This window comes from Pimephales promelas, chromosome 18 (genome assembly GCF_988280905.1).
Source record: "Pimephales promelas chromosome 18, fPimPro1.hap1.1, whole genome shotgun sequence".
Lineage (NCBI taxonomy): Eukaryota > Metazoa > Chordata > Actinopteri > Cypriniformes > Leuciscidae > Pimephales > Pimephales promelas.
In genome coordinates, this window is record NC_142786.1 from 8,217,363 (window position 1) to 8,241,891 (window position 24,529).

Genomic DNA, 24,529 nt, shown 5'->3' on the forward strand with positions numbered 1-24,529 from the left:
TACAATTTTCCTTTAGAAATTAGATCGAATGGCAGCTGATATACATTCATGATTTGTGATCCCAAATACATTTATCATACAGACAAAAAAATGTAGATGTGAAAGATATGGAGATAGCAACAGTTATGCGAAAAATCAAGGTTAAACAATGAAAAGGCTTCAGATTTATTTGAATCTTTTTACAACTTTGGGAATACATTGAGTGACAGCAAGCTGCTGCACGTTGTATTTAGCATGTTTTCTGTATACAATAATACATGTGAAGATAAATAAATTGCATGTTTAATTTACTTGAAATTCATGTTGTATTCTGATTCTATTGACACAGGTTTTGTGCTGCTAAATCAAATAAAAATGCTCAGGTTGTCATTTAGCATCTTGACCTTTAACAGGTGTTGGGGTCCCATCTGAAACTCCCTTGAGATGATATCATGGGGGCCCTGTAACGAGAAAGGGGTCGGTAGAAGGGGTTGGCAGCCTTTTTTTGAAAGCAGTTCCACCTTTCTTCTTTCTTCTTTTCACAGCACGCATGGACCAAGGTCATGGTGGAGTACTCTTCAATACAGAATTGGGACAAAGCAGTTTCCCACTGCGAAAACAAGGGGGGAAACGCAATTATTTTTCTGTTCAGCAAAATATAAATAGTAAAGTTACATTATGTTTCTCATTCTGTGTACTCACTGCCTGTTTCGCACAGCAAAGGGTCTGTTCATTTACATGGGCTGAACCTCTATAGCAGCACCAACTGAACCATGTCTCTAGTCTGTTTACTGCATTTCCAGCACGACGAGCGTAAGCATAACCAGATGAAGGGAAAATGGAGTCCGGGAATCTGGGGCGGCCATTGCCATAATGACAGATTGCCTTGAGATTGTAAAACGAAGGTCTGGCTGGAGGAAAGTTTGATTCCAGCAGCACCTCAGGGTAAAATTTTTGTCCCACTAAATAGCAGAAGGACCAAAAAAATCAAGTAGCCGAAGTTGATGAAGGACAAGATATTAATATTATTCATAAAAGTAACCTTTTTTTCATCAAGATCCATCTTAAATGTATTAATAAGAAAGTATAATATTAGAGAATGAAACATATCTATTAGACAAATACATACATTTACATTTATTTATTTAGAAGATACTTTTAAGGCTTCTTCTTTTTTTTTTAAATAAGAAAGACAATAAATAAGAAGACAATAAATAGAATAAAGTTTTGTAGATGAGGCACTTACCTCCTAATGAAATTAGATGAAGAATCAAAGTAGTCACAACAAGTGTGCTTTTCCAAAACATGACTAGTTAATTTCTGCAGTAAAAATATCCTTCTTTTCAGTTCGCAAAAGTGCACTGTTTTCTTCAGGTCTGATGGAAGTTTTAAAAGATTGCAAGGCTTTTAAAGGCATTGGAAGGAGAATGAAAGGCGGGCCAAAGTTGGTGCATGGGTCAGCAGAGTTTGATGAAGATAAGGGCCAACAGTTATCTGTCTTTAATTAAACTCCCCCATAATATGAATTCAAAGTCAAAGCAGTGGGTAGTCAAGATAAGAATGGCTAGTTCTGCTAAGTTCACTAAAGCCTTAGTGAATTCAATATTTTTTTTTAATTCAACAGATTTTGTGAATTCAACAGTTTTGGTCAAAATTATTGGCAACCCAGGTAAATATAATCAAAGATGGCTGCTGTAAACATAAATCTGCATTGTTTATCCGTCTGATCTTTCATTAAAAAAAAATCGCAAAAATATAAACTTTTATTGAAAGTAATAGAGGGGGTAAATCTCATTATAAATGTTTTTCTCCAAAGAACGTTGGCCATAATTATTGGCACCCTTTTATTAAAACTGCAGTCGTTAACAATTATCCAAAATACATATTTACCCAGTGTTCAAAACTATCTGCTTGCCGTAGCTCGTTTCAAAACGGTAAACTTGTAATGTAAATGTAATGTAAACTAATAATGTTTTTAATTCCAGTGGTACTGGTGGATTTCTGCGGAATATTCAAGCATGTCTTTGCGTCATTACATCACATCGGTACACTTAAAGAAGAAGTCTCAGCTATAGGCTAGGATGCTGGAGGAGATTTATAGCCTTTTCGCAGCACCTGATATAATTAAACTCATCAATTTGATGGCGGATCGAGAAAGGTTCAAACGACAATCACCAGTGAAAACAGATTTATCCGGTGTAAAATGCAAAAGACTTCGTTCGGACTTCGGAGTGGCAACAGAAAAAAAGGGACGGCAACCGAACCCATGCGCAAACAAGGATACATATCGGAAGGATATTAACTGCTGATGTTGTTATCATTAACAATTTGAGTACAAAGTATATTTTGCAAGGATTGCGTATGATACTGTAAGTGATTTTGTTTATTTAATCTGCGTGATTTACTGAAATGTCAGAAAGTGGATGAAAAAAGAAAAAGTGGATGTTTCTTACTTGTTCAGATGACATTTTCTGGTGAAAATTATTATGTTGGTCAAATCTCCAAAAATAATAATCTGTGATTGCGAATGCCAGTATCCACACCGGCACGGTGACTGACAGCTGCACACTCTCCTCAAACATTGTGTTCATCCGTGCTGTGCCGAGTCCAACAACTCACGTAGAGTTAATAATTTTGCGAATGACTGCAATTGCAGATTTCAAACATAGATGGCGACAAAGAGGAAAGACTGCGGAGTGCGGCTTTAAAGGGATTGTTCACTTTGAAATTAAGTTTTTTGATGTGTTTTATCTTACCTCAAGGGCATCCAAGATGTAGGTGTCTTTGTTTCCACATTGTTTTCAATTTTGATATTTTTCGGTCAAACCGTTGTTGTCTATCAATCATATAATGCAGGTATAGAGGGTCCTACCTCGGTTCACCTCAAAGAGCATCCACAGAGAAGTCAAAATTAAACATGATTAAATGACTTGTAAACGTAAACATTGATGGCCTAAGTCACAAAACGAGCGGTTTGTGTGAGAAAACGAACAGTATTTATTTTGTTTTTACCTCATGTAACCACAGCCATGTACAACTGATCTGACGGCACGGGCGCTTCGGTCTGCACATGCGCCAGAAGTGATCGCTTGCGCGTGAACGTCACTCATTGTTTACACAGAGATTTCAGAAGTTTTACCTTTCACTAAACATATTTAGATATATCGAAATCTTATCTGTTGATATTTGGTAGAATCCACAATGCCATGTATCTGAACAAGATGTCCAGGACCTCCAGCAAACATGCAACATTAAAGATGCAGCAGTAAATTTAACCGTGGGCATACCTTTTATCCCCTTTTTCACCCATCTGGAAGGTTTGCTGCCATTAAGTTCTTTTTTTTAGTTTCATCTGACCATAGAATCTGGTCTCTTTTGAAGTTCCAGTCGTTTCTGACAACTGAATATTCTACAGTTATAGTCTACAGGTTTTTATTGACACCCTCCCAATCCCAAATATCATATGGTAATGTAGGTGCTGTTTGATTCTTTTTTTTTTCTTTCTTTTTTTAGGCTTTCTGACCCCAAGACTCAATTGCAATTCTCCATCTGTGATCCTTGAAGAGTCTTTGGCCACTCGAACTTTCCTCCTGCACCGTGAAAATATCACATCGTCTTCCAGGCAGATTCATAACATCTTTGGTTGATTGGAACTTCTTAATTATCTCCAGTGATTTAGCCATTTACTTACAGCACTTATAGTTTGAGAAGCTCAACAATCTTTTGATGCACATAATTTTGTTTTAATCATTGTGACGGATGTTAAAGGGAATTTGGCCTTTGTGTTTCCTCATATTTAGGCTGTGGGCCTTTTTAGTGTAGGCTAATAGTAGGCTCTGTTTTGTATCCTGATTGACTTTATGATTACTTAAATCTGTTTTCACATGCATCGCCACAGAGTTAACCTTTTCAGACAGTACCAGACAGCCTCTGTCTCGTTCACTTCACATCTGTGGGCGTTACGCACAGCTCAGTGTGGCCGCTACAATTTACCTTCAATGAAATAACCTTAGTGTAATTGAGAGAATTACTAAAAAAATATTTAGCTACCTAAAAGTTAAAGATTTTTTTGTGTCACGCATGCATGTCTATTTCCCTCATATTAAATATGAATGGCGTGTGGACTGATATTTTTCCAATGGACTTTTTATGAGAATTTTATACTTCAAGTTTTTACTGCAAATGTCGAAATGTGCACTCTTTGGTCCATCAGTGCTTGAGTCACCATATATCGGACAACATTTGGAATGGGTCACCCCCATCTGACATTTTGATTCAGCATGTTTCCCGTATTTTAAGTGAGAAACGGGATAGGGAGGATTTATGAGGCTGACTTTGTGAAACATATTTGCACATTTAAGCTGTTAACAGCACATAAATTTAACATGTCAGCTACCAGAAATCTTTTTCTAAGCATAAATTCATTGGCAAAAATAGATCATGATTCACGGAAATATCTTCTTATCTTTTTTTTTTCTAATTAAAATGGATTGCTCAAGTACATGAGAGAAATACTCCCATGACCTGCAAACCAGTCAGTTCTGCGGGTAATAATGTGAAATGTCATGCTTGAGGAGTTGCATTGAGAAAAACATAAAATATCTTGATGTATCCCACTTCTGGCTGCTGAACAAAGCAAGAAAAATACCAATTTTAGCAGGGAGTTCTAAGAAATGACGGTACCGAAACAGTGCAAGTTTGTGAAATCCCATTTGATTATTTCACAGTTGTGAACAAATATGAAAGAAATGCTGGTAACACTGTGCATAAGACTGACATGACACCTTCATTATCATGTTATGACACATGACGTCATGATTATGAAGGAGATTTCGTGCATGTTTATGACAACTGTCTATAAGTGTCATTTGCTTGATTATGACATTTTTAATGCAAATATGACATTGTTTGAAATGTCTTGGTAATGACACCTTGAAATAAACCAATACATCATAACCTGTCAGTGTCTTTGTCATTATAACATGAGAGTATATATATAAAATTTTCTATATATTGATATTTTGATATTTTAAAGAAAAACTCCGACTTTTTTGAACTTTAGCTTATTCACTGTATCCCCCCAGAGTTAGATAAATCCTTAAATACCTTTTTCATTTCTGTGCGTGCTGTAACTCTGTTTGACGCACCCACCACTAGCCTAGCTTAGCACAAAGACTGGATGTAAATGGCTACAGCTAGCATACCAATCCTAATAAGTGACAAAATAACATAAACATTTTCCTATTTACATGTTGTGATTTGTATAATCACAAAGTGTACAATCACAAGGTCATATGCAACACAGCCATCTTTTAACCATATAAATATTAGGAACTATATTCTCAGAAGGCAGCACTGCTACTTGGGCTGAGTGATTACCGCAGCACCTGAGACGCACCGTAGCAGTGTGTCTCATATTACCTTGTTTTTTGTACACTCTGTGACTATGCAAATCACAACATGTAAATAGGAAAAATTTTGCATTATTTTGTCTCTTATGGATTATGCTAGTTGTAGCCATTTACATACAGTCTTTATGCTAAGCTAGGCTAGCGGTGAGTGCGTCAGATAGAGTTACGGCACGCACAGAGATGAAAAAGGTATGTATGGACTTATCCAACTCTGGGGGATATGCTGAATAAGCTAAAGTCCAAAAAATCAGAGCGTTCCTTCAAGAAAAAAGAAGGCAGTTATGATAAGAATTTATAAGAAATAATTATTTTGCATCTTGACCTTTAACAAGTGTTGGGGTCCCAGTTGAAAATCCTATCAGGTGATATTGTAGAAGAGGGTTGGAAGGACTTTCAAAGCAGTTCCATCATTCTTCTCCCTGCTTCTTACAGCACTAATGGACCATGGTCATGCTGGAGTTCTCCTCAAAACAGAAAAGGAACATAGCAGTTTCCCACTGCAAAAACAATGAAAATATGGAAAATAGCCTACAGTACCTGTTCTCAGTCTGTACTCACCGCCTGTTTGGTGCTCCCATCCATAAAACACACCTTTCTGGCAGCACTCACTGAACTACGCTTTTACTGCATTTCCTGCTTGATAAAAATATCCGTAATGTGAAGATGAGATGGGGCTGGTAGGAAATTTAGGACGGCAATTTCCATGTAGACACACGGCATTGAGGCTTTCCAGTGATGGCTTGGCTGAAGGGAAGTATGGCTGCAGTTGCATCGGAGGGTAAATGTGCCTTCCTCTTGCTTGGGAGTGTTGTGGAAATTGTAATCTTCTATTGAACCTATTCAATGAGTAAATGTGTATGTGCTTGTGAGTGATTTTTGGGGATTTATGGGACAGGATCTCTGACCTTAAGGACGGTCAGAGTTGGCCAGTTTGTTTCAGTGTCAGCTCTGTCCTTGAAGCTGAACAGCCGAATGGACCTTATCTGGAGCCTACTTATAAGGAAGAACCTTCAACCTTGAAAAGAGTATAAAAGCTGTCACATGCGTTCCTGGGGCTGTGTCACTCTCATGCACAGCGTAACTTCTGTGTGTCAGACTGAACCTATTCTTGCAAGAATACGTCCTTTTAATAGACCCTTTGTGTCAGAATGTCTCTTACGCAGTGACATTGGTTGGTTAATGGGTTAGGGTTAGCCACAAATGTGTGCATCTATTTGCTAGCAAGTCAATATTCCTGAATTGCTGCAATTTATGATTAATTAATGAATATTTATGCATTTTGCAAGCCATACCAAGTTGGACTGTCAGTGCTTATTTAAAGAGGTAGATTGACGACTGGAAGGTCAAATAATATTGTGACGTTACGAACAGTACGTACAAATCTGAGCAGCAAAAGTTCATCAAAGTTCACAGATGTTACAAGAATATTCCTGACATCCATGCCAGAACACGGATTAGATATTTTGCGGTGTTGACAAAGTCCTGGTGTTTTTATATCTTAGTCTTGGGGAAATATAAACCATGATGATTGGGGGGGTTGGAATGGGGTGATAAAGTATCCCTTCATATCATGCCTTTTTATTAATGCAGTACAGGGAATGACAACTGTCTGTGGTCTCCCAGTGGTTGACACTGCGCGCAGTTCAGCATCATGTGATTAATTCACAACAAAACAATAGAAAGCATCAGGCCTTCATCTCCAAAATCCATGCCATAATGAACTCTTGATTGTGTGTTATTGAAGGAGGTGACGGATACACTCGATGCATCCTTCAAAATGAGCTGAATGAAGGACGTGAAATGAAGGCTGCCTTCCAAGGATCCTTCAAACTTTCCTCCAGACATCTTTCAGACATCCTTTGACGGAGCTTGTTGACATGGCAGTCGAGATATGAAGCCTTCCTATGACGTAGCCTTCTGATTAAGAAGCACCCCTTGTGTGAGCTTGCAGTCTTGTGGACTTACAATGGCCGCCGCATGCGCGAGTCCACAAGGGTGTCTCATTTGTCCTTTGCAGCCGATTTGTTGCATACTTTTGCAGAACCTACAACGAGCAAAAACTGCAGCAGGCTTCTTCCCGACAGTCAAAGCTGCATTACAAGATTTCCAAATCAAAGAAGGCGGAGCCTCAGAGCACCTATTACGCAATCGCCACAGACCAATGGTAGGTGTTTACATGCCAGAGCCAACATTTCCAGAAAGTTCACTTTGGCAAACTGTTTCGAACTCCGGAAACAAACACAAAACTTTAAAATGTCGTTCGTTCGTTCTTCGATTTTGCTGAGGTATTACCAGGGCTTCCATTAGAAAGTTGTTAGTTGTTAACTTGTCACAAAATGAATCATATCAGCAGTAGGAAACCTAAATAGAAGCATAACCAAACAAAATCACATTAGAGTTATCTTCAGTGATACACATATTCCAAAACACAGTGCATGCTTATTTATGTTTCTCCGAATAAAAATGCTGGATACTGATTGGGATAACACTAAATACAAAAAGTTTAGTAATTCATGGCTGTCTCATGCATCCAAACAATAAATATCTTCCTATTAACCTAGACTGAAAACAAATTCAAATTAAATTAGCTCTGTTGGCTAAATATTTTAGGCCTAAGTTAAAGATATACTCCACTTTTTTTGGAAATAGGCTCTACCACTCCCCCAGAGTTAAACAGTTTGGTTTTACCGTTTTCAAATCCATTCAACCGATTTTATGATATTTAGAAGAATATCAGTAACCAGACAGTTTCTGGTCTCATTGACTTGGTTTAACTCTGGGGGAGAGGTAGAATGAGTCTATTTCCAAAAAAAGTGGAGTATCCCTTTAAATGACAATAGTTAAGTGACTAAGGAATATGCATATATTTTAACATGGAGTTCTGAGGAGGTTACAGAAATGAACCTCATTCTAATTCTTTACAGTACTAAATTGTATTGAAAACATTCAAAGGTTTCATTATATTATAGGCCTTTTATAGATATTCAAATATCTTTCTTGTTAATTAAGTTGAATATCTGTTTAGAACATGCCTTTTAATGTACCTAATTGGCTGTTTGATAGATTGTAAAATAAATAAATCAGATAAAATACACTGAATATAGATATATAGAAAATAATATATAAATATCAAGTACTGACTATATTTTAAATTAGGCCTATATAAACATTATATTTATATTATATATAGGCTATTCTTATTTCACTTTTTACCTCCAATTTTATTGTGGAACAATTGAGGAAAACAAAATATGGTTTCTTCTGAAAACTACAGTGCCGAAAAAAGAGGCGGTTAACCTTTTAATGACTCTGCACACAGAACGAGCATTATATGATCCCACAAGATGGGTGGTGGGATTCATGTGCCCATCTAGTGGTGCAATATTGTGACTTTCACTGCAGAACACGAAATCCAGGGGGATCCAACTCCTCCCACCTACAAATAAACATTCCCATCTCCACCCCCTGATCCCTAACCACACCCCTAACCCTACCCATCTCCACCCCTTTGATCTGGATCCAACTCCGCCCCCTGGATCTTGTGTACTGCAATGAGGTGCTGGACTTTTGGGTTAGGTTGTACATCGGTTTGTTTAACGCCTCTTTTTTCTGCACTGTAGTTTCCAGAAGAAACCATATTTTGTTTTTCTCAATTGTTTTGGAATGAGATCTTTAACAGTGATATTTTAATCTATGGATCATGATAATCATTATTTCATTTCTGTGTTTAACACCAATGTGCTATTAAATCAGGAACACTTGATTTCACCTCAGAAATAAAGACTTCAATATTTCTTTAATATTAAAAAACCTGGACACTTGCTACAAAATTATTCGCCATAATGTGAATCTGTAAAAAACAATTCATTTGGAAATAAATGAATGTAGGAATTTTTTTTTAAAAGTATAGAAATACATTAAACAATATATAATAATAACAATAAATGAAGGGGAAAAGTAATACAAAAATAAATTTAATACAAGTAATACAAAAATAACAATGAACTATATTTGTTTCATCAATAAATGTAGTCCTTTATTTATTTTGTTATTATTACATTTATTTATGAATATGTATTTATTTAATTTCTGCAGGTTTGGTACTCCATAATCATGTCTGCCATCTGCAACTGATAGAGTGGAATATTGTAAACCTTTATGCTTTATGGTGAACATTTCCAGACAGTTGAACGTAAACGTCATTGTTACAGGAGAGTCTCTGTCGCCTGAAATTAGAAATAAGTACTTGTTGCTGCCATTTTAGGAACAGATTACCCAAAATACTTATTATTTACTGACTTTATATGGATATTAAACAATTACCATAACATTGCAATAGACACTAACGAATGACATGAGAGAGAAAGCAATTGAAGTTTTCCATCTTTACAGGAAAGTTCATTCTCAAAGGTTGATCACACTTAGATTATCAGCTGGAAAGCAGCTTGTTCTTTAAATGAAGTCTAGACTATCGCACAAACCTTTCAGTAAATGTATTTTGGCTGCAGGTGATTATGTCAGTAAAAAGAAAAGAAAAGGGCGTGGCACAGTGTACATTACATACCAGGTAAGAGAAGAACAAAGAATGTGATGTGTTTCTTAGAATATTACGACAGACAAAATGCCCGAGCATTCAGGTACCAGAACTGTGTTCCAGAATGTTTATGTCCCTCAGGAATGGAAACATTGACAAATATAGGAATCAGGGTTAATAACACCGTATCAGGGTGCAAAAGACACAACAATATCATATATAGGCCTAATTTTTAACTTTACACAACTTTACAGTTTATTTCGGAATTAACATTTATTTTAATTGAAGTAAAAAAAAAAAACTGTAGCAGGTTGGTTAGCTAGCCTCATTTCTGCAGCGGCGCCACCCAAAAGAAATTGCAAAAAAAAAAAAAAAAAAAAAAAACATTCATAGATAGCCACGCCCACAAATCACGCCATTGGTGGAGGCAGGATAGGCTAGACTGGTCTCTCAAAACAAACTTGATACTTCCTTGATACTCAAAGCTTTTTTAAAGGATTTAGAAACGTATATGAATGAACAGAAAACTACAATAAAAAACGTGTAGGCTTTACTATGTGCTTTTTAATTTTCAGAATGTAAAAAAACAACACATTATGCAATTATATATTTTATTAGGAAAGTAGAGATGCGCTTTATTTTACAGTATGCAATTACATGTTACAGCATAGCCTACTTGTCTATGGGTAATAGGCTATATAAGTTAACGTATTGCAATTATAATATAGTATGTACATATGAACAGGACTGTCAAATAAAGTGCTTTGGTTGTGAGAAACCAATTTCATTTTACAAATGGGTCACTTTTGTCATTGCAAGAAATATAAAACTATAAAAGCATATTTGTTGCTTAACTGGTCCGACTGGTCACTCACAACTGAATGACTAAGAGGGAAGGAAAGATCGCGATATAAGTGTAAGATAAGTGTACAGTCCGAGATAATATTATTTGACTCTTGGTATTTTATGTTTATGATTCTTTTGAATGTATGAATGAATACGGCATTTACATAGCGCTTGACTATGTGGGTTTAGGCTACCTAACTGTAAAGCGCTTTATTGTATTTATTCAGTGAGCGCCATTTTAATATCTGTCCACTCCCAACCAACCTTACGATACTCTATGTGCGTCCTGCTGTGTGTGGTCCTGCTCTCGGCGAAGGTGAGTTTCATTCCACTCATCTGAATGACATTATGATTATTGTAGCCTGTAGAGCTGAAATAGCTATGTAATAAGCTTCTAATGTAGGCTATGTCAAATAATCACAAAATATTATACTACCACAAGTTAATAACTCACACCAGGACTGCATTTCAATGTTTTTGCATTCAAACGTTTTGAATGGAGCGTGCTCCAGATGGCAGGAAACATATAGCGTAGCTGGTCTTCTGTTTTATTTGTGGTTGGCTACTTAAAGACCAACTTAGACAGCAAAAACTAGCAAGTTTAGCAAGTCTGGGAGAGGTTTAGCAAATCTACTGCCTGCCAGCCTATAAGCTTCATTGCTGGTCTTAGCATTTTTTTTTTTTTCAGCAGAGTTGTAAACAAAATATGGTAAGGTATAGACCATTTCACAAGATGTAAACAATACTGGTCCTCCTGTTTCAGTTTGTAACTGTTTTCTTTATTTCACATGTAAAGAAAACATCTTAAAGATGTTTGTTTAACTTTTTGATTCAGTTTCAAATGTTCTGTTGGTTGTATTTTATCCCAGCTTTTATATAGTGTTAAAAAACTGAAACAGGAAGTGCTTCTGGACCAGTGTTGTTTACATCTTGTGAAATGGTCTATATAGGCATACCTCACATCACACTTGAATTCACCTTTGACTGAGAATATTTAAATCTTTCAAATAATTTTTAGTAAATGTGAATTATGACTGTAAATTGATTGTTGGTGTCAAAAAAGACTCATTGTTATGAGTGTAACTTCATTATTTTTTAAAGTGTATAATATTAATTGTTATTTTAAATGCCATTATAACTGTAAAATCATTGTTTTTAAAAATGTATTTGTAATTTTTTTTTCTCTGTTTCTCTGTATTTTATTTTAGAGATCAAACAGCCATATTCATCATATACATGCATGTTACTTCGACTGAAGACATCTAAAGGATTATATTAACATAACTGATATATATATATATATATATATATATATATATATATATATATATATATAAATATATAATCAAACCTCATTATCAACCTCTATTTATTGGTTTAAAAAAAATCTATTAGACATACATATAGCCATGGAGAAGAAGTCATCCTTGCCCCTGATCCTGTGTTTAACCATAGTTTTGATCATGGCCTTGCTGGGATATATTCATATCAAAAGGCAGTCGGTAAACGAGCTAGCAAACGAAATAGAGTCTGTAGAGGCAGCGCTGAGAGAATCAAATCTGGGTTTAGAAAATTACTATTTAGAACTTCAGAAGACAGAGTTGGATATTGACAACGCAGGGAAGAATATCAAGGAACTTACGGATGAAATCGGGAAATTAACCTCTGCTAACGAGGTAATGAACAAAGAGGTTACAGCGTGCAAGGATTCAGTGGTGAGTAATGTCGATCAATATATTATTTATATAGATTGAGAATACATAAATACTCTCTCTCTCTCTCTCTCTCTATATATATATATACAGTATATATATATAGACAGAGAGAGAGTTTTTCACAAATTTAAATACTAAATAGTATTTCACAAAATAGAGAGAGAGAGAGAGAGAGAGATTATCTCCTAAGGAAAATTTGTGAAAATAATATTTACAATACACATATACACTGTTACAGCCTATTAGTAACTTTGATTACATTTTGGTAAAAGATTACATTTCTGGCTGGAAAGTGTACAGTCAATTTTAGTTTTCCTGGTTCAAATATTTGAAGTTATATATCTGAATGTTATAACATTGTATAATATTTGCTTAATTAATTATACATTATATGCTGGGCAAGGCACTGACACCCAGCTATAGAGCAGGTTTAACAACTAACAAGAACTCACCTGTACTGTTGAACTGGTAGTAACCACAAAAGTTTAATCAACATCATCGTACCTTTAATTTGAACCAGTTGTTAAAAGGTGTAGTAAGAGAAACACGGTTGTTATTTAAATGCAACACAAAGAATATACACTCCCTTCATTGGTATGTCCTCAAAATGCTTCAATGCGCAATGAAAGAGTGGATGTCTCTTTATCATAGCTGAGGCAAAGCAAAATAAAGTTTAAATAATAAAACAAAAATGAGCATACAGTAGGGCATATACAAGCATGTGTTTGTCAGTCGCCAGCAGCTCCAGACAAACAATGACGCTCAAAACTGTCCTGTTATTATAACATTACAACAGCATGTTCTGTGAAACATAGCAAAACTAACGCTACTCACTAGCCTGGATGCGAGCCGAACTTAGCCCCGCCCACAACATTTGAAGAATGTAAGTTCAGTCTGGAGTCTGGACTTGATCCATTGTGAAGCAAGTATGCCCGAACCAAAGCTGTTCGGACCAATCAAATGGTCAGGGTGTGTTTTGCACCATGATTCAACAGATGATCAACCGTAACGTAATCATCCACGTCACCAAAGAACGCTTGGGTTGAATCTGTTGAATGGAAATGAATAATGGCTGCCGCTGGAGAATTTAGATGTGTAGATTTAGCCATCGCGTCTGTTATAGAAGTTGTAAACCGCGCATTCATTTTATAAGAGGAACAGAGAACCGTGATCAAGGCATTTGTCGATTGGAAAGATGTTTTTGCCATCCTTACCACAGGATTCAGTCTATCCAATTGAGTGCAGAGGCATTTTTTGTCCTAGTTTGGTTGAAAAGCCCCATAATCACAGCCCAATGAATGAAGCAGTATCAGACTCACATTCTGACTAGAATCTGAGTATGACGACGTCGGGCTAGTTACTCACGTGTGGAGCAGAAAAAACCGCAACCTCTGCGTCTGTTTTCAGGCCTTAGGTCTCTCCAGCGCTGGAAAGCTTTTCTAATATTAACACAGTTCCTAAAGCTCTTGCCTTATCATAACCCTTCTTTTTCCAGTGGTATTCTGATCTTTTCTCTTTTGTAATGTCTCTCAGCCATCTTTCTTTCTACTGTTTTATTCAAATTTACCTCTCTTGCTCACTCTCTCCCCATCATGAGTGGACACGCCCCCTACTGCTGATTGGCTACAAGTGTGTTGTGGGATCCACTTTCCTCAGAAATTGCTTACTGCACCTTTAAAAAAGAGAGTAGTTTAAAAAGAAAGTTATTTTGGTATCTACTTTAGGTAATGCTAAAGAAACTTATCAGGCTGATGGGGTGTTTTATGTAACAAATGCAAAAAAACATCTTCCTCTATGTTGTGTGTTTCATAGGCAGGGTTGAATAATGATGTTGCAGCCGTGGAGAAAGAGAAGAGTGACACTGATGGTAAGTGTAATATGCAAGGACCCACAACAATGATATAAACTGAATTTTAAAGGCAGCTGTATTTATATTATTATATTGTGTTATATTATATATATATTTATAATGTGTGAGAAAATTATTCTGAATGATGTTAACATCTTTCTAAAATTAAATAATTATAAAGTATTTCTATTAAATTAATGATATATTAATAATGTTAGTTTGTGTGTATATATAACATCATTTAAATGTTATATAATTATCATGTACAATAAATTATAATTATTGTAATTTAATAATTTATATTAATTAAATAATTAAAAAAAACATATAAAGTAAAGAACGAAACATCAAAAATATCAATATCAATATGAAACAATATCAACTTCAGCAAATGTTTTTATAATTAGCTTATATTATGTTAAACAGTGTAAATTCTTTTATTTTTACTGACCCACTAGCACCCCCTTGTGGTCTCATGGAAGTCTTGTACCCTAGTGCACCATCCTTAACCTCCCATAAAGCAAACATATAAAAACAAACAAAAGAGGTGTCGATTATTCTCTCTCTTGCTCTTATTCAGGTAATTTTCTTGGCGAAAAGACAAAATGGAGTGAAGAAATGAATCGCCTTAAACAGCAGATCCAGGAGCACAGTCCAGTCTGTGCCCATGCAAAGATTTCTTCACAGGACCTTGAGAAGGATCCTACCTTAAAGTGAGTTTTTGAAGAAATGATTCTTTCTGATTACAGCGATGGATTAATTCATAGTCACCAGGATATGTAAATTAATCTTGCGGTCAGAGTTAATTTATCTTTATATCTGTCTTTTTTTTTTTTTTTTTACAGGGATCTTTGCCCTCAAATTCAAAAGACAGCAGTCAATGATGCAGTCTTGCCTCTTGGAAAAGTCTAATCAGAGCAGAGTCAACCATTCAACAGCTTTAAAATGATGGATTTATACATTCCGCCTAGAAACTAAACATAGCATCTCTGTGGATGGTTGTTACATTATTGCCGAACTGCTTTGATTAAAAGCATCTGCTAAATCAAATTTGTAATATGGACACTTCTCTATACAGAAAACAACTGAAGACTACTTTTTGGGTCAGTTTTATTGCGGGTTTTATTGGATTTAGGGTATCTTACAAATTTTGCTCAGTTTGTATTTTTACATGTTTCTACTTTGAAAATGAGATTAGTAAAATAAAAAATATCTATTTCTTAAGAATTCTACTTCTGCACTCATCACTTATTCCCATATCCAAAACCCTATTTTATACAAAGTATAGCATCACAAATGATGTACTTAATTGATTATAATAATAAAAAACTCAACTAATATAAAACAACAGCAATTCCTAATATTCTTGTTTGATTCTGATGCACTAATCTGTGATAATTTCACACAAATGCAGATGAGGAACTGAAGGACAAGTGAAAAAAAAAAATGATAACGAGTAACAATGTGGTTACAGAATAGTATGTTCTTTCATTAGGCTGAAGACGCATTGTCGCTTCAGGTTTCATAGCAAAAGCGCAAATGAGCCCCGTCACTTATACGGGCTTGTCTACTGTAGTCGATGGATCAGAAAGAATGGTAATGTGTCTCTACAATGTCGAACACATAATGGCAATTACTATAATGATCATTTGGCTTGACTAAGTTATCAAATAGTTAATAATGTGTTGTTAATGTTACACAAACCATGTTCTCTTTCACCATGTCAGAGTCAGACTAAATGACCGTAATAATAATCAGCATCTTTAGTAACACTCTGAACATCATAGAAAGTCCATGGAGAAAAGCATATAGTTCTTCTTAATATGGTAATATACGTCAAATACATAATTCACACGATAAATTGCTAAATGTACCCAATTTTTCATATCAGCAGAAAAATAAACCGGAAGCTTCTCTTAAAGGGATAGTTCACTTTGAAATTAATTTTTGATATGTTTTAGCTTACCTCAAGGGCATCCAAGATGTAGGTGTCTTTGTTTCCGCAGTATTTTCAATTTTGGTATTTTTAGGTCAAACCGTTCTTGTCTGTCAGTCATATAATGGAGGTCTATGGGGTCCACCTCAAAGAGCATGCACAGAGAAGTCCAGATTAAACATGATTCTATGACTCGTAAATGTAAGTACACATTGATGGCCTAAGACACAAAACAAGCGGTTTGTGTTAGAAATCGAACAGTATTATATAGTTTTTACCTCTTGTAACCACAGCCACAAAGCGCCTGCGCCCTTAGATCACTTGCACGTGGCTGTGGTTACAACAGCTAAAAACGATATAAATACTGTTCTTTTTCTAACACAAACCGCTTGTTTCGTGTCTTAGGCCATCAACTGTGTACTTACATTTACGAGTCATTAAATCATGTTTAATTTTGACTTCTCTGTGCATGCCTAATGTAACCTCGGTTCTCTCTAGAAGAGGGAACGAGTATTGTGTAACCTGCCATGCTCGCGCCACAGTGCTATTTCGCTTGAGTTGATGAAAACCAGAAAAACAGCCTCCGAGTCCTGCTTATATACACTAAGCCACGCCCATTTTGGCGGGCTAGGACGCGTGACGTCACACCTGGCTCGCTGGTAGGCTGTGCAGTTCCTGCAGAGCAGCCAATGAGCGTGCTAGAATGCCCACTCTAAGTTTGCTAGGTGCTGCACTGCGTTGACCATGAATACAAAATTAAGGATAATTTTTTGACTTCAATATCTTGAGAAGACGAATCTTTCCCTTAATTAGCGTAAGCTAAACTTACGCAATACTCGTTCCCTCTTCTAGAGAGAACCAAGGTTCCATTAGGTAACCGAGTACTTTTTCTATGCGTTTTTAGGCGCTTTATGTGAATGGCGCCTTTCCAAAAAAATATTGGACTTTTACACAAAGGTTGCGGGCTCAAATCTCAAAATCGGCAGGAAATGACTGAAGTGCCCTCGAGCAAGGCTCCTAATCCCAAATCGCTCCCTGGACACCATGGCAAAATGGCTGGCCACTGATATATTACGTACAACTTTTTTATTGAAAGTTGAAAGTAATGTGTTTTGTTACTTTTGCCCTTTTTATCAGTGGATGTTATGGATAAGAAAGACTCTAAGTTTCTGTCTCTCATAAATTAGAAGCTTTGTGATGAGCTACAGAATATAATCTGGAAGAATTGTAAATGAAAATCCACTGGACAATACAAGGTATATACAGTGTTCCATTATGCCAATGACAAATTAATACAAATTTTTAATGTCTAAAGACCCATATTATAAAATATTATCTGGTAAATATTATCAGTAGAATAAACAATAAACCCACTCTTTAAAATGCAGAATATTATCAAATTGTGCAAATGTGCTAAATGATTGCATTAAACATGATATCCCTTTCTCTTACCTCTTTCACAATCTTGCTAATAAACAGCACTGCCCAGATATCTGTCAGACTGAAATTGTCTTTTTGTCTGTAGTATTTCTTGAGTGTCGACAATTTGTCCTTCAATCTGACCTCACCCTTTAGAAGTCTCTGTTTGATGTCATCCTTCACTATATTTAGCTCGCTGGACCAATTTGGTACTTTGTATAAAGATGCCATGCACCTTATGAAGAAGAAAAGTTTCGTAATTTGTTAATATTCTGATTATTTGAATTTGAGTGCATGTATTTGCTCATTTACCAGGTAGATCCAGAGAGCCCAGCAAGATACAGCACGCAGTCCAACAGATCATCTTGAAACAGAGCGACCAGTGATCCCAGCAAAGCCACCATCGCTCTTTCACTTCCTCCTGAACCCAACACAGCGATTTTGGGCAGATGCTCCTGTAAAGAATGCAGTTAACACTCATTAAGCAACTACCGGTATGTAAATATGCCTTTTTTTAAGGAATTCAGTGAGTTTGTCGTTGTAGATGACCACAAACCTTTCCAAGTAAGTAATTTCCCCAAACAGAACTATTTCTGTATTTGTTTAACATGATGTTTTATAAAAATCATTCAGGTTCGTTTAAAAGCTCAGAATAAAACCAGAATATTACCGGGCTACACTGTATGCCGTGTCTTTTAAGACACTCCACCGCTGATTCTCTCCTGCTAGTCACATGGTTTATTTCAGCCTCGTTCAGCGAATGACCGATTCTCACTTTGCAATCGCTGTAGAAAACCCATTAAGGTTTCAAAACAATTCCAACAAGTAATAGAGAAACTCTTAACTTAAATTTGAATTATCGTTGTCTTGTGACACTGCATGTTGTAAAAGGAGCACAAATTAGATCAGAAATGTATGCAGGAGGATTACCATTCGCTTTGATTTCCCTCAGACATCTGTAAAAAGGAAATTCATTTTTAACTGATTTAGGTTTGATTGTATCGTGACTATCGTGTATTGCTAAATTGCATTCAATTTCCAGTCTCATAAAATTCATTTAATGCAACAGTTTCTTTTAAAAAATCTGCTCTAAAGAGACTTACCTTTGCTGCCAGGGGCTGAAGTAGGCTACGTAAGGGCTGAAGCTAAACACTACGGAAACTTTTTATCGAGAGCATGTGATGTGAAGAGGAAATATGAGATGTGGTTTAGACCAAGAATTTCAGAGCTGACTTAGCTTTGCCAAGTTGCCCCATTACAATATTTTCTGTCAAGTCTGGGCAAGACTTGTACTCAAGTATTTGGTGCCATCTGGAACTAAAAATCAAAAAATATTCCATATTCCATAACAGATGGGGGCAGTATACCTCCAGAAAATGTGTTGTGCCGCGGCCGCACGCACTCACTCACGCCTTCAAACAACACAAACGAGCGCTGTTTTGCTCTCTTTCTCCGCATATTATTCAAATCATTTGACACGATAGTAAAAGGTCGGATGACCGCAGTTTCACGTGGAGCATTTGGAGATTTTTAGAGATCAGAGACTAAATGAACAACATCTCAACACTAAATGATGAAGACCGACTCATAGACGCCTGTCTCAAAAACAAGCTGTTGCATTTCGACGATATGGGAAAATAAAAGCCTGCAGGCTATTATTTTAAGTTTACGGTATTCGTTTTGTTCATATTACACTTTTATTGTTAGTTTAAATTAATTTGACAGACAGCATTCGCTGATGTTGATCAACCTAGCGAAATTCAGAGCTTCCAGCTCTCACGAATTCACCGTGAGACACATGCAATTAACACTTAGCAAGCAGGTTAGTTAAGCTCTCAGATTCTGTCAATTTTATTATGCAATTCAAACAATAAATACCGTTTTGGCGCTTGTACATGTTACACCACAGATCCCTAGCGCACGTGAACCGATCATCTCTACTAACTAATGGAAAAAGAACCCGAACACTGTTGAAAGATACAGTATGCTACAACTTACCAAAATGTATTCCTCATGCATAATGTCAACCAATCATTTTTTGAACTCTTCCCTGAACTGAAATGTAGTAATGGGCTGTATTTCCACACGACTGACATCAGGTTCAAGTACACACAAGCCGGCGCGAGCGCGACTCACTCGTGTACTGCAGTTTGGCTGGTGGTAATGTTGCCCGGCCGCATACCGCCTCCCATGGCCGGAACTGGTATTACGACACCTGCCGGGCCGGGGCTAGTCATTTAGCATGCTAATTTAGGTTTATATCTCGGCAGCACTATAACTTGTCAGTTTTTTAATTACATCATTGCACTTATTTCTTCTCATTCTTTTGATGCGTGTAGCTCATTTTTTGGATATTTTTACCTCAATTATTACATATGGCACCATGTTTGTTGATATGGTAGCCTACAATAGAACAGAATAGAACATTAAAATTTGAATCTGACTTGATATTTCATAATATTCCATATTTTATTTAGTCCAAAATTCTGGAGTTTTTAAAGGGAATTAATACATTTATTTAGCAAGAACGCGTTCAATTGATCAAAAGTGAGTGTAAAGACATTTATAAGAAGAAATATTTCACAATATTACTACTGCTTCTGTATTTTTGATCAAATAAATCCAGAACAAGAGACTTTGAACGATAGTTACAAAATATAAATCACCCCTTTTAGGTTCTGTTTGACAAACAAATCAGTGTACACTAAGATTGTTATGTCATAGCCTACTTATGATTTGCATAAAGTGTTTGTGGTGCGAGTCCCCACAATACCAGTCATTTTTTACCTTGTGGGGACATTTGGGATCAAGACAGCTTATAAATAATTAGAATTTTTTTTTTTTTTTCTTGAAAATGTGAAAAGAAAATGCAGAAAGTTGGCATAGGGGATAGATTATACAGTACGGTATTGTTGTTTATGGAAAGTCCCCATTAAACATGGAAACCCAATGTGTGTGTGTGTGTGTGTGTATGACAATAATGTGCAGCAGGTGTGTTTGCATTAGCAGTGCTGCAAAGATCAAGACAAAAAAAGACAATAAAAGACAATTAGACAAACACAATCTTGTCTTCCCAAACATCTCTTTACACTTTGTTTTCCCCCTGAACGAATGAGTTTATCGGTATCTCAATGCTACAACAATACACATGCAGAAAGACTGTTATAAATTTCCATAATCACTAATGACGGACAACAAAATACATCGACTCAGAGACACAAAGGATGCAAGAGCATCAGTGATGTCATATATTAATTCCGCTGGCATATTTGCCTGTGTGTGCATGTCATGTGTAACACACAACGGGAAGTTTTATCTGTGTGTGCATGCAGAGACAATACTGTGTGTAAAGATGTTGTTTACACACACACATACTTTGTGTCTGTGACGTCAACCCTGATAATATAAAACAATATGTTGCATGGGTGACCTCTCCGATGTGAAGTCGAATATCATCAGCTTCTAAAAGTTATAATGTGACCTTTGACCTTTGAAAGGGCAAAGTATGAGCTAACTACAAACCAGAAGCAGACACCTGTCTTGTATTGTTACAATTATGTAACCATTGAAAATAAGCAATAAATAACTAAAAAAGAAATGTACTGTAATTAGTGCAATAATAGAAACAAGACTTAAATTAGTGTAGAAGCTAGTTTATTCTCCATTTTTTTGCCAATTGTGTTTGAAAAAAAATATATAATATAATATAACATAATATAAAAGAACTGGAAAATAAAAACATTATTCATAGTTTATTACATTTTGTATAATCTTATATTATTACAAACATACAATGTATTGATTGAATGCTAAATTGATTGGGGTTGTAATATAACTTAATAAAAGATAATTCATAATTTATTCTTTTTTTGTGCCAATTGTGGTTGTAAAAATAATATAATAATATATATAATATGTGACCCAGGACCAGTCACATGGGTACATTTTGGGAAATTACGAAAATAAAATAAAAAATAGAAATGGAAATAAATAAATAAAAAGTTTTCCATCGATGTATAGTTTGTTAGGATAGAAGAATATTTGGCTAAGATGCAACTATTTGAAAATCTGGATTCTGAGGATGCAAAAAAATCATTGAAACATTGAGAAAATCTCCTTTAAATCTCCTCCTATCTTTCTGATGATTAGATCAATCTCATTCATTGTATTAACTCAATTTTTCCATTTCATTTTAAGTTAAACAATATTTTTTTTTACAGTGTGCTGCATTGAATATATATATATATATATATATTTACACTAGTAAATTTACAAAATATCTTCATGGAACATGATCTTTACTTAATATCCTAATGATTTTTGGCATAAAAGAAAAATTATGAAAAGCTTACAATAATTTTGATCCATACTGTGTATTGTTGGCTATTGCCACAAATATACCCGTGCTACTTGTGACTGGTTTTGTGATCCAGGGTCACATATAATATAAAAATATAATTCAAGTAAACTTTAAATGATAAAAGTCCTTTAGGCGATTTAGGCTCATCCCTCTTATCAGCAGTAAAACATTCTGTGTGCACAGAAAGAAAGAAAAGAGAGATAGAATAGAGTGAGGATAAACATAAATGACAGAGTGGGGGGAGAGGTGAAGATGCGAGGAGAGAGATGCAGGTATATAAAGCTGTGTGTGTGTGACTCTGAGCATCAGGGAGAACACAAGAACACACCAGACCAGGACAGAGGACGGGAACACCTACACATCTTAAAAGGTAAGAAACTGGTCGCTTTAAAAATGTAATGCTAAAGGACTAATCAACTTTTAAGAAGTCATTATTAAGATAATATGTGAAGAAATAATAATAGCAAGGAATGTAGTTCAAAGTTTTTACAATAATAAAGCATTACAACAAGCACCATGTGCTTCAAATAAAAACTAAAGTAAAATAATCAATATAACAAAAGATTAAAAATAAAACCCACTTGATGAAAATAAAGAAGATTCAATTACTATGCATTAAATGCAGGGGAAAAAAACTAATAATAAAAGACAACACAATAAATAATGCTTCAGCAAGCAGTCTTTATTATAAATTGGCAATATACACAGCTATATGACACATTTTATGAAAATATTCTGCAAAATTGGGGAAAATAGATAAGAAAAGAGAATAAGATACGATTTAATATTGCAATATTTCTGAGGAATTTTAGACAATCCCCTTTCTCGCTTTCAGATAAATTGTAAACATTTTGTAATATTCTATTTTTATCCAGCATTCAATAATAATAATCTGATATGACATTCTGATAATGGACAAAGGAAAACCTGTAATGGTACATTCTGCTTATGCTCAATTAGATCACAAACAATATCAGAGCTAAAAGTATTTTTTTCCCTACAAGCAACACTATTTTTTTCATAAAAGCATTTTTCAAGAGTGTTACAAACACTCCCTGTGGGGTTCTTACAGTATCCTTTTTTTAATATTAGTGGAATAGAAAATGGCTAGTTTTTGCTTAATTGAATCTAAATGCTTGTAAATACAACAATATCACTAGTAGCTCACAGAATCTGAATCTTATCATTCAGTTTTGAGAATTAATGTCCAATTGCTCATTGACCCTCCATTTTTCCCTTCAAGACATGCAGACAAGCGAGATGAACGTTTTGCTAGCTGTGTTTTGCATGGTTAACGTCCTCCAGCTCTGTCGTGGACTATCCGGCGGAGGTGAATGCTACTTCAATGCAAAAGGTAAACTAGACTAAACATTAAAGGAAAGGGTTCAGATAAACGCATATCTTGGAAAAGAAATACGGTAAAAAATAGTTGTAGGCTACATCAAATGATCTGTCACTTAAAGTGGTAAAAGTCACTCTTTCACTGCAGCCAGCTGTGAACACAATGACCGTGTTTTTGACATCGGGGAGTCCTGGATAAATGACGAATGTTTCCAGTGTGTGTGTTTCCAGCCTTTTGGAGTGGGCTGCTGTGAACAGTAAGTTCTCAAAAGCGCATCTTGCATGACTACAACAGCCCTCTATATATGTAGCTGACATGGAAGCTCATTGTTGTTTGCTGTCCTCTAGTGGAAAGCAGCCAGTCGATTACCCGCCCTGGTGCGAGGCCGTTAGAAAACCAAATTCCTGCACAGTTGCTGTGGTGATGAAGGCCAACCATAAACTTCCCTGTCTATTTGGGAGGAAGAACCGCTTGCCAGCATCAGATGGGCTGCTGTGGAAATCAGAGAACGACCCACTCTACTAGACTGAATAACTGAATTCACAAACGCAAAATATTATTTATATACAAGTTAACGCACACATATTACATCTGTCTTTGTGAGGAGGTCATTCACATACAAGTACACATACACCCTTTTGCCCATTTTTATATATATTAAAATGTAATTTATTCCTGTGACGCAAAGCTGAATTTTAAGCATTACTTTAGTGTCACGTGATCCTTCAGATAGCATTCCAATGTGCTGATTAAACAATTCTTATGTTTAAAGGTTATTTGAGAATAACTAAAAAAGTAAGGATTTTTTTTATTACAATGGTCAAAATAATTTATTTTAAATCGATTTAAAAACAAAAAAGTATTGTTTTACTGCCCAAAAATTTTACCAGTACTGTATTTTCATGACATATACACAATTTGACTATTATTTAAAACTATTAAACTACTCAATTCACATACAGTGGGGTCTTAAGTATGCTATGTTAAATATTTATCAAAATGTTCATCTGAAATAAGTTTTAAATCCTTGTATGTTTGTCATAACTGAAAATTAAAAGGTCAAACTAGAATTTTTCCAGACAAACTGATGTCCATCTCTAAATAAATATCAGTGACTGTTTGTGAGCATTTAGTCTTT

The 24,529-nt window shown here is 35.6% G+C and overlaps 4 protein-coding genes across 9 annotated transcripts; 2 read left to right on the top strand and 2 right to left on the bottom strand.

Moving 5' to 3' along the window:
* Positions 1-135: 135 nt before the first annotated feature.
* On the bottom strand, positions 136-1,424 carry ecm1a (extracellular matrix protein 1a). Its single transcript, XM_039678540.2, has 3 exons — positions 1,226-1,424; positions 682-941; positions 136-589 (listed from the first exon to the last, which is right to left on the bottom strand). Exons 1-3 carry the CDS (start codon positions 1,284-1,286, stop codon positions 386-388), a joined length of 525 nt encoding a protein of 174 aa, XP_039534474.2. The 5' UTR covers positions 1,287-1,424; the 3' UTR covers positions 136-385.
* Positions 1,425-10,997: 9,573 nt separating this feature from the next.
* On the top strand, positions 10,998-15,566 carry LOC120483746 (uncharacterized). Its single transcript, XM_039678953.2, has 5 exons — positions 10,998-11,086; positions 11,979-12,485; positions 14,298-14,352; positions 14,915-15,047; positions 15,180-15,566. Exons 2-5 carry the CDS (start codon positions 12,180-12,182, stop codon positions 15,244-15,246), a joined length of 561 nt encoding a protein of 186 aa, XP_039534887.2. The 5' UTR covers positions 10,998-11,086; positions 11,979-12,179; the 3' UTR covers positions 15,247-15,566.
* Positions 12,719-20,065, bottom strand: pla2g4c (phospholipase A2, group IVC (cytosolic, calcium-independent)). 5 transcript variants are annotated; one of them, XM_089122857.1, is made up of 6 exons: positions 19,688-20,065; positions 18,620-18,645; positions 18,360-18,474; positions 18,002-18,144; positions 17,723-17,924; positions 15,690-16,415 (listed from the first exon to the last, which is right to left on the bottom strand). In XM_089122857.1, the coding sequence occupies exons 1-6, from the start codon at positions 19,706-19,708 to the stop codon at positions 16,302-16,304; spliced, it is 621 nt and encodes a 206-aa protein (XP_088978983.1). In that variant the 5' UTR covers positions 19,709-20,065; the 3' UTR covers positions 15,690-16,301. The 5 variants fall into 5 exon arrangements, with proteins under 5 accessions (XP_088978986.1, XP_088978983.1, XP_088978984.1 ...); XM_089122858.1 differs by lacking the exon at positions 19,688-20,065 and adding an exon at positions 18,793-19,393; XM_089122860.1 differs by lacking the exons at positions 15,690-16,415; positions 18,620-18,645 and adding an exon at positions 12,719-14,157.
* msmp2 (microseminoprotein, prostate associated 2) lies at positions 18,094-24,505 on the top strand. 2 transcript variants are annotated; one of them, XM_089122861.1, is made up of 5 exons: positions 18,094-18,183; positions 22,359-22,419; positions 23,293-23,403; positions 23,539-23,647; positions 23,739-24,505. In XM_089122861.1, the coding sequence occupies exons 1-5, from the start codon at positions 18,154-18,156 to the stop codon at positions 23,914-23,916; spliced, it is 489 nt and encodes a 162-aa protein (XP_088978987.1). In that variant the 5' UTR covers positions 18,094-18,153; the 3' UTR covers positions 23,917-24,505. The 2 variants fall into 2 exon arrangements, with proteins under 2 accessions (XP_088978987.1, XP_039534888.1); XM_039678954.2 differs by lacking the exon at positions 18,094-18,183 and having other exon boundaries at positions 21,960-22,419.
* The last annotated feature ends 24 nt before the right edge of the window (positions 24,506-24,529 follow it).

Excerpts from the sequence above, each read along its gene's own strand:
- ecm1a (XM_039678540.2), bottom strand. The coding sequence starts at position 1,286 with ATGTTTTGGAAAAGCACACTTGTTGTGACTACTTTGATTCTTCATCTA. Across the intron at positions 942-1,225 it reads TCATCTAATTTCATTAGGAG|TGGGACAAAAATTTTACCCT; the intron begins GTAAGTGCCTCA and ends TCTGCTATTTAG. Across the intron at positions 590-681 it reads TTTGCTGTGCGAAACAGGCA|TGGGAAACTGCTTTGTCCCA; the intron begins GTGAGTACACAG and ends TTGTTTTCGCAG.
- LOC120483746 (XM_039678953.2), top strand. The coding sequence starts at position 12,180 with ATGGAGAAGAAGTCATCCTTGCCCCTGATCCTGTGTTTAACCATAGTT. Across the intron at positions 14,353-14,914 it reads AGAGAAGAGTGACACTGATG|GTAATTTTCTTGGCGAAAAG; the intron begins GTAAGTGTAATA and ends GCTCTTATTCAG. Across the intron at positions 15,048-15,179 it reads GAGAAGGATCCTACCTTAAA|GGATCTTTGCCCTCAAATTC; the intron begins GTGAGTTTTTGA and ends TTTTTTTTACAG.
- pla2g4c (XM_089122856.1), bottom strand. The coding sequence starts at position 19,785 with ATGTCAGTCGTGTGGAAATACAGCCCATTACTACATTTCAGTTCAGGG. Across the intron at positions 18,475-19,687 it reads TGCATGAGGAATACATTTTG|CGATTGCAAAGTGAGAATCG; the intron begins GTAAGTTGTAGC and ends GGTTTTCTACAG. Across the intron at positions 18,145-18,359 it reads ACGGCATACAGTGTAGCCCG|GAGCATCTGCCCAAAATCGC; the intron begins GTAATATTCTGG and ends CATTCTTTACAG.
- msmp2 (XM_039678954.2), top strand. The coding sequence starts at position 22,302 with ATGCGAGGAGAGAGATGCAGGTATATAAAGCTGTGTGTGTGTGACTCT. Across the intron at positions 22,420-23,292 it reads ACACCTACACATCTTAAAAG|ACATGCAGACAAGCGAGATG; the intron begins GTAAGAAACTGG and ends TTTCCCTTCAAG. Across the intron at positions 23,404-23,538 it reads ATGCTACTTCAATGCAAAAG|CCAGCTGTGAACACAATGAC; the intron begins GTAAACTAGACT and ends CTTTCACTGCAG.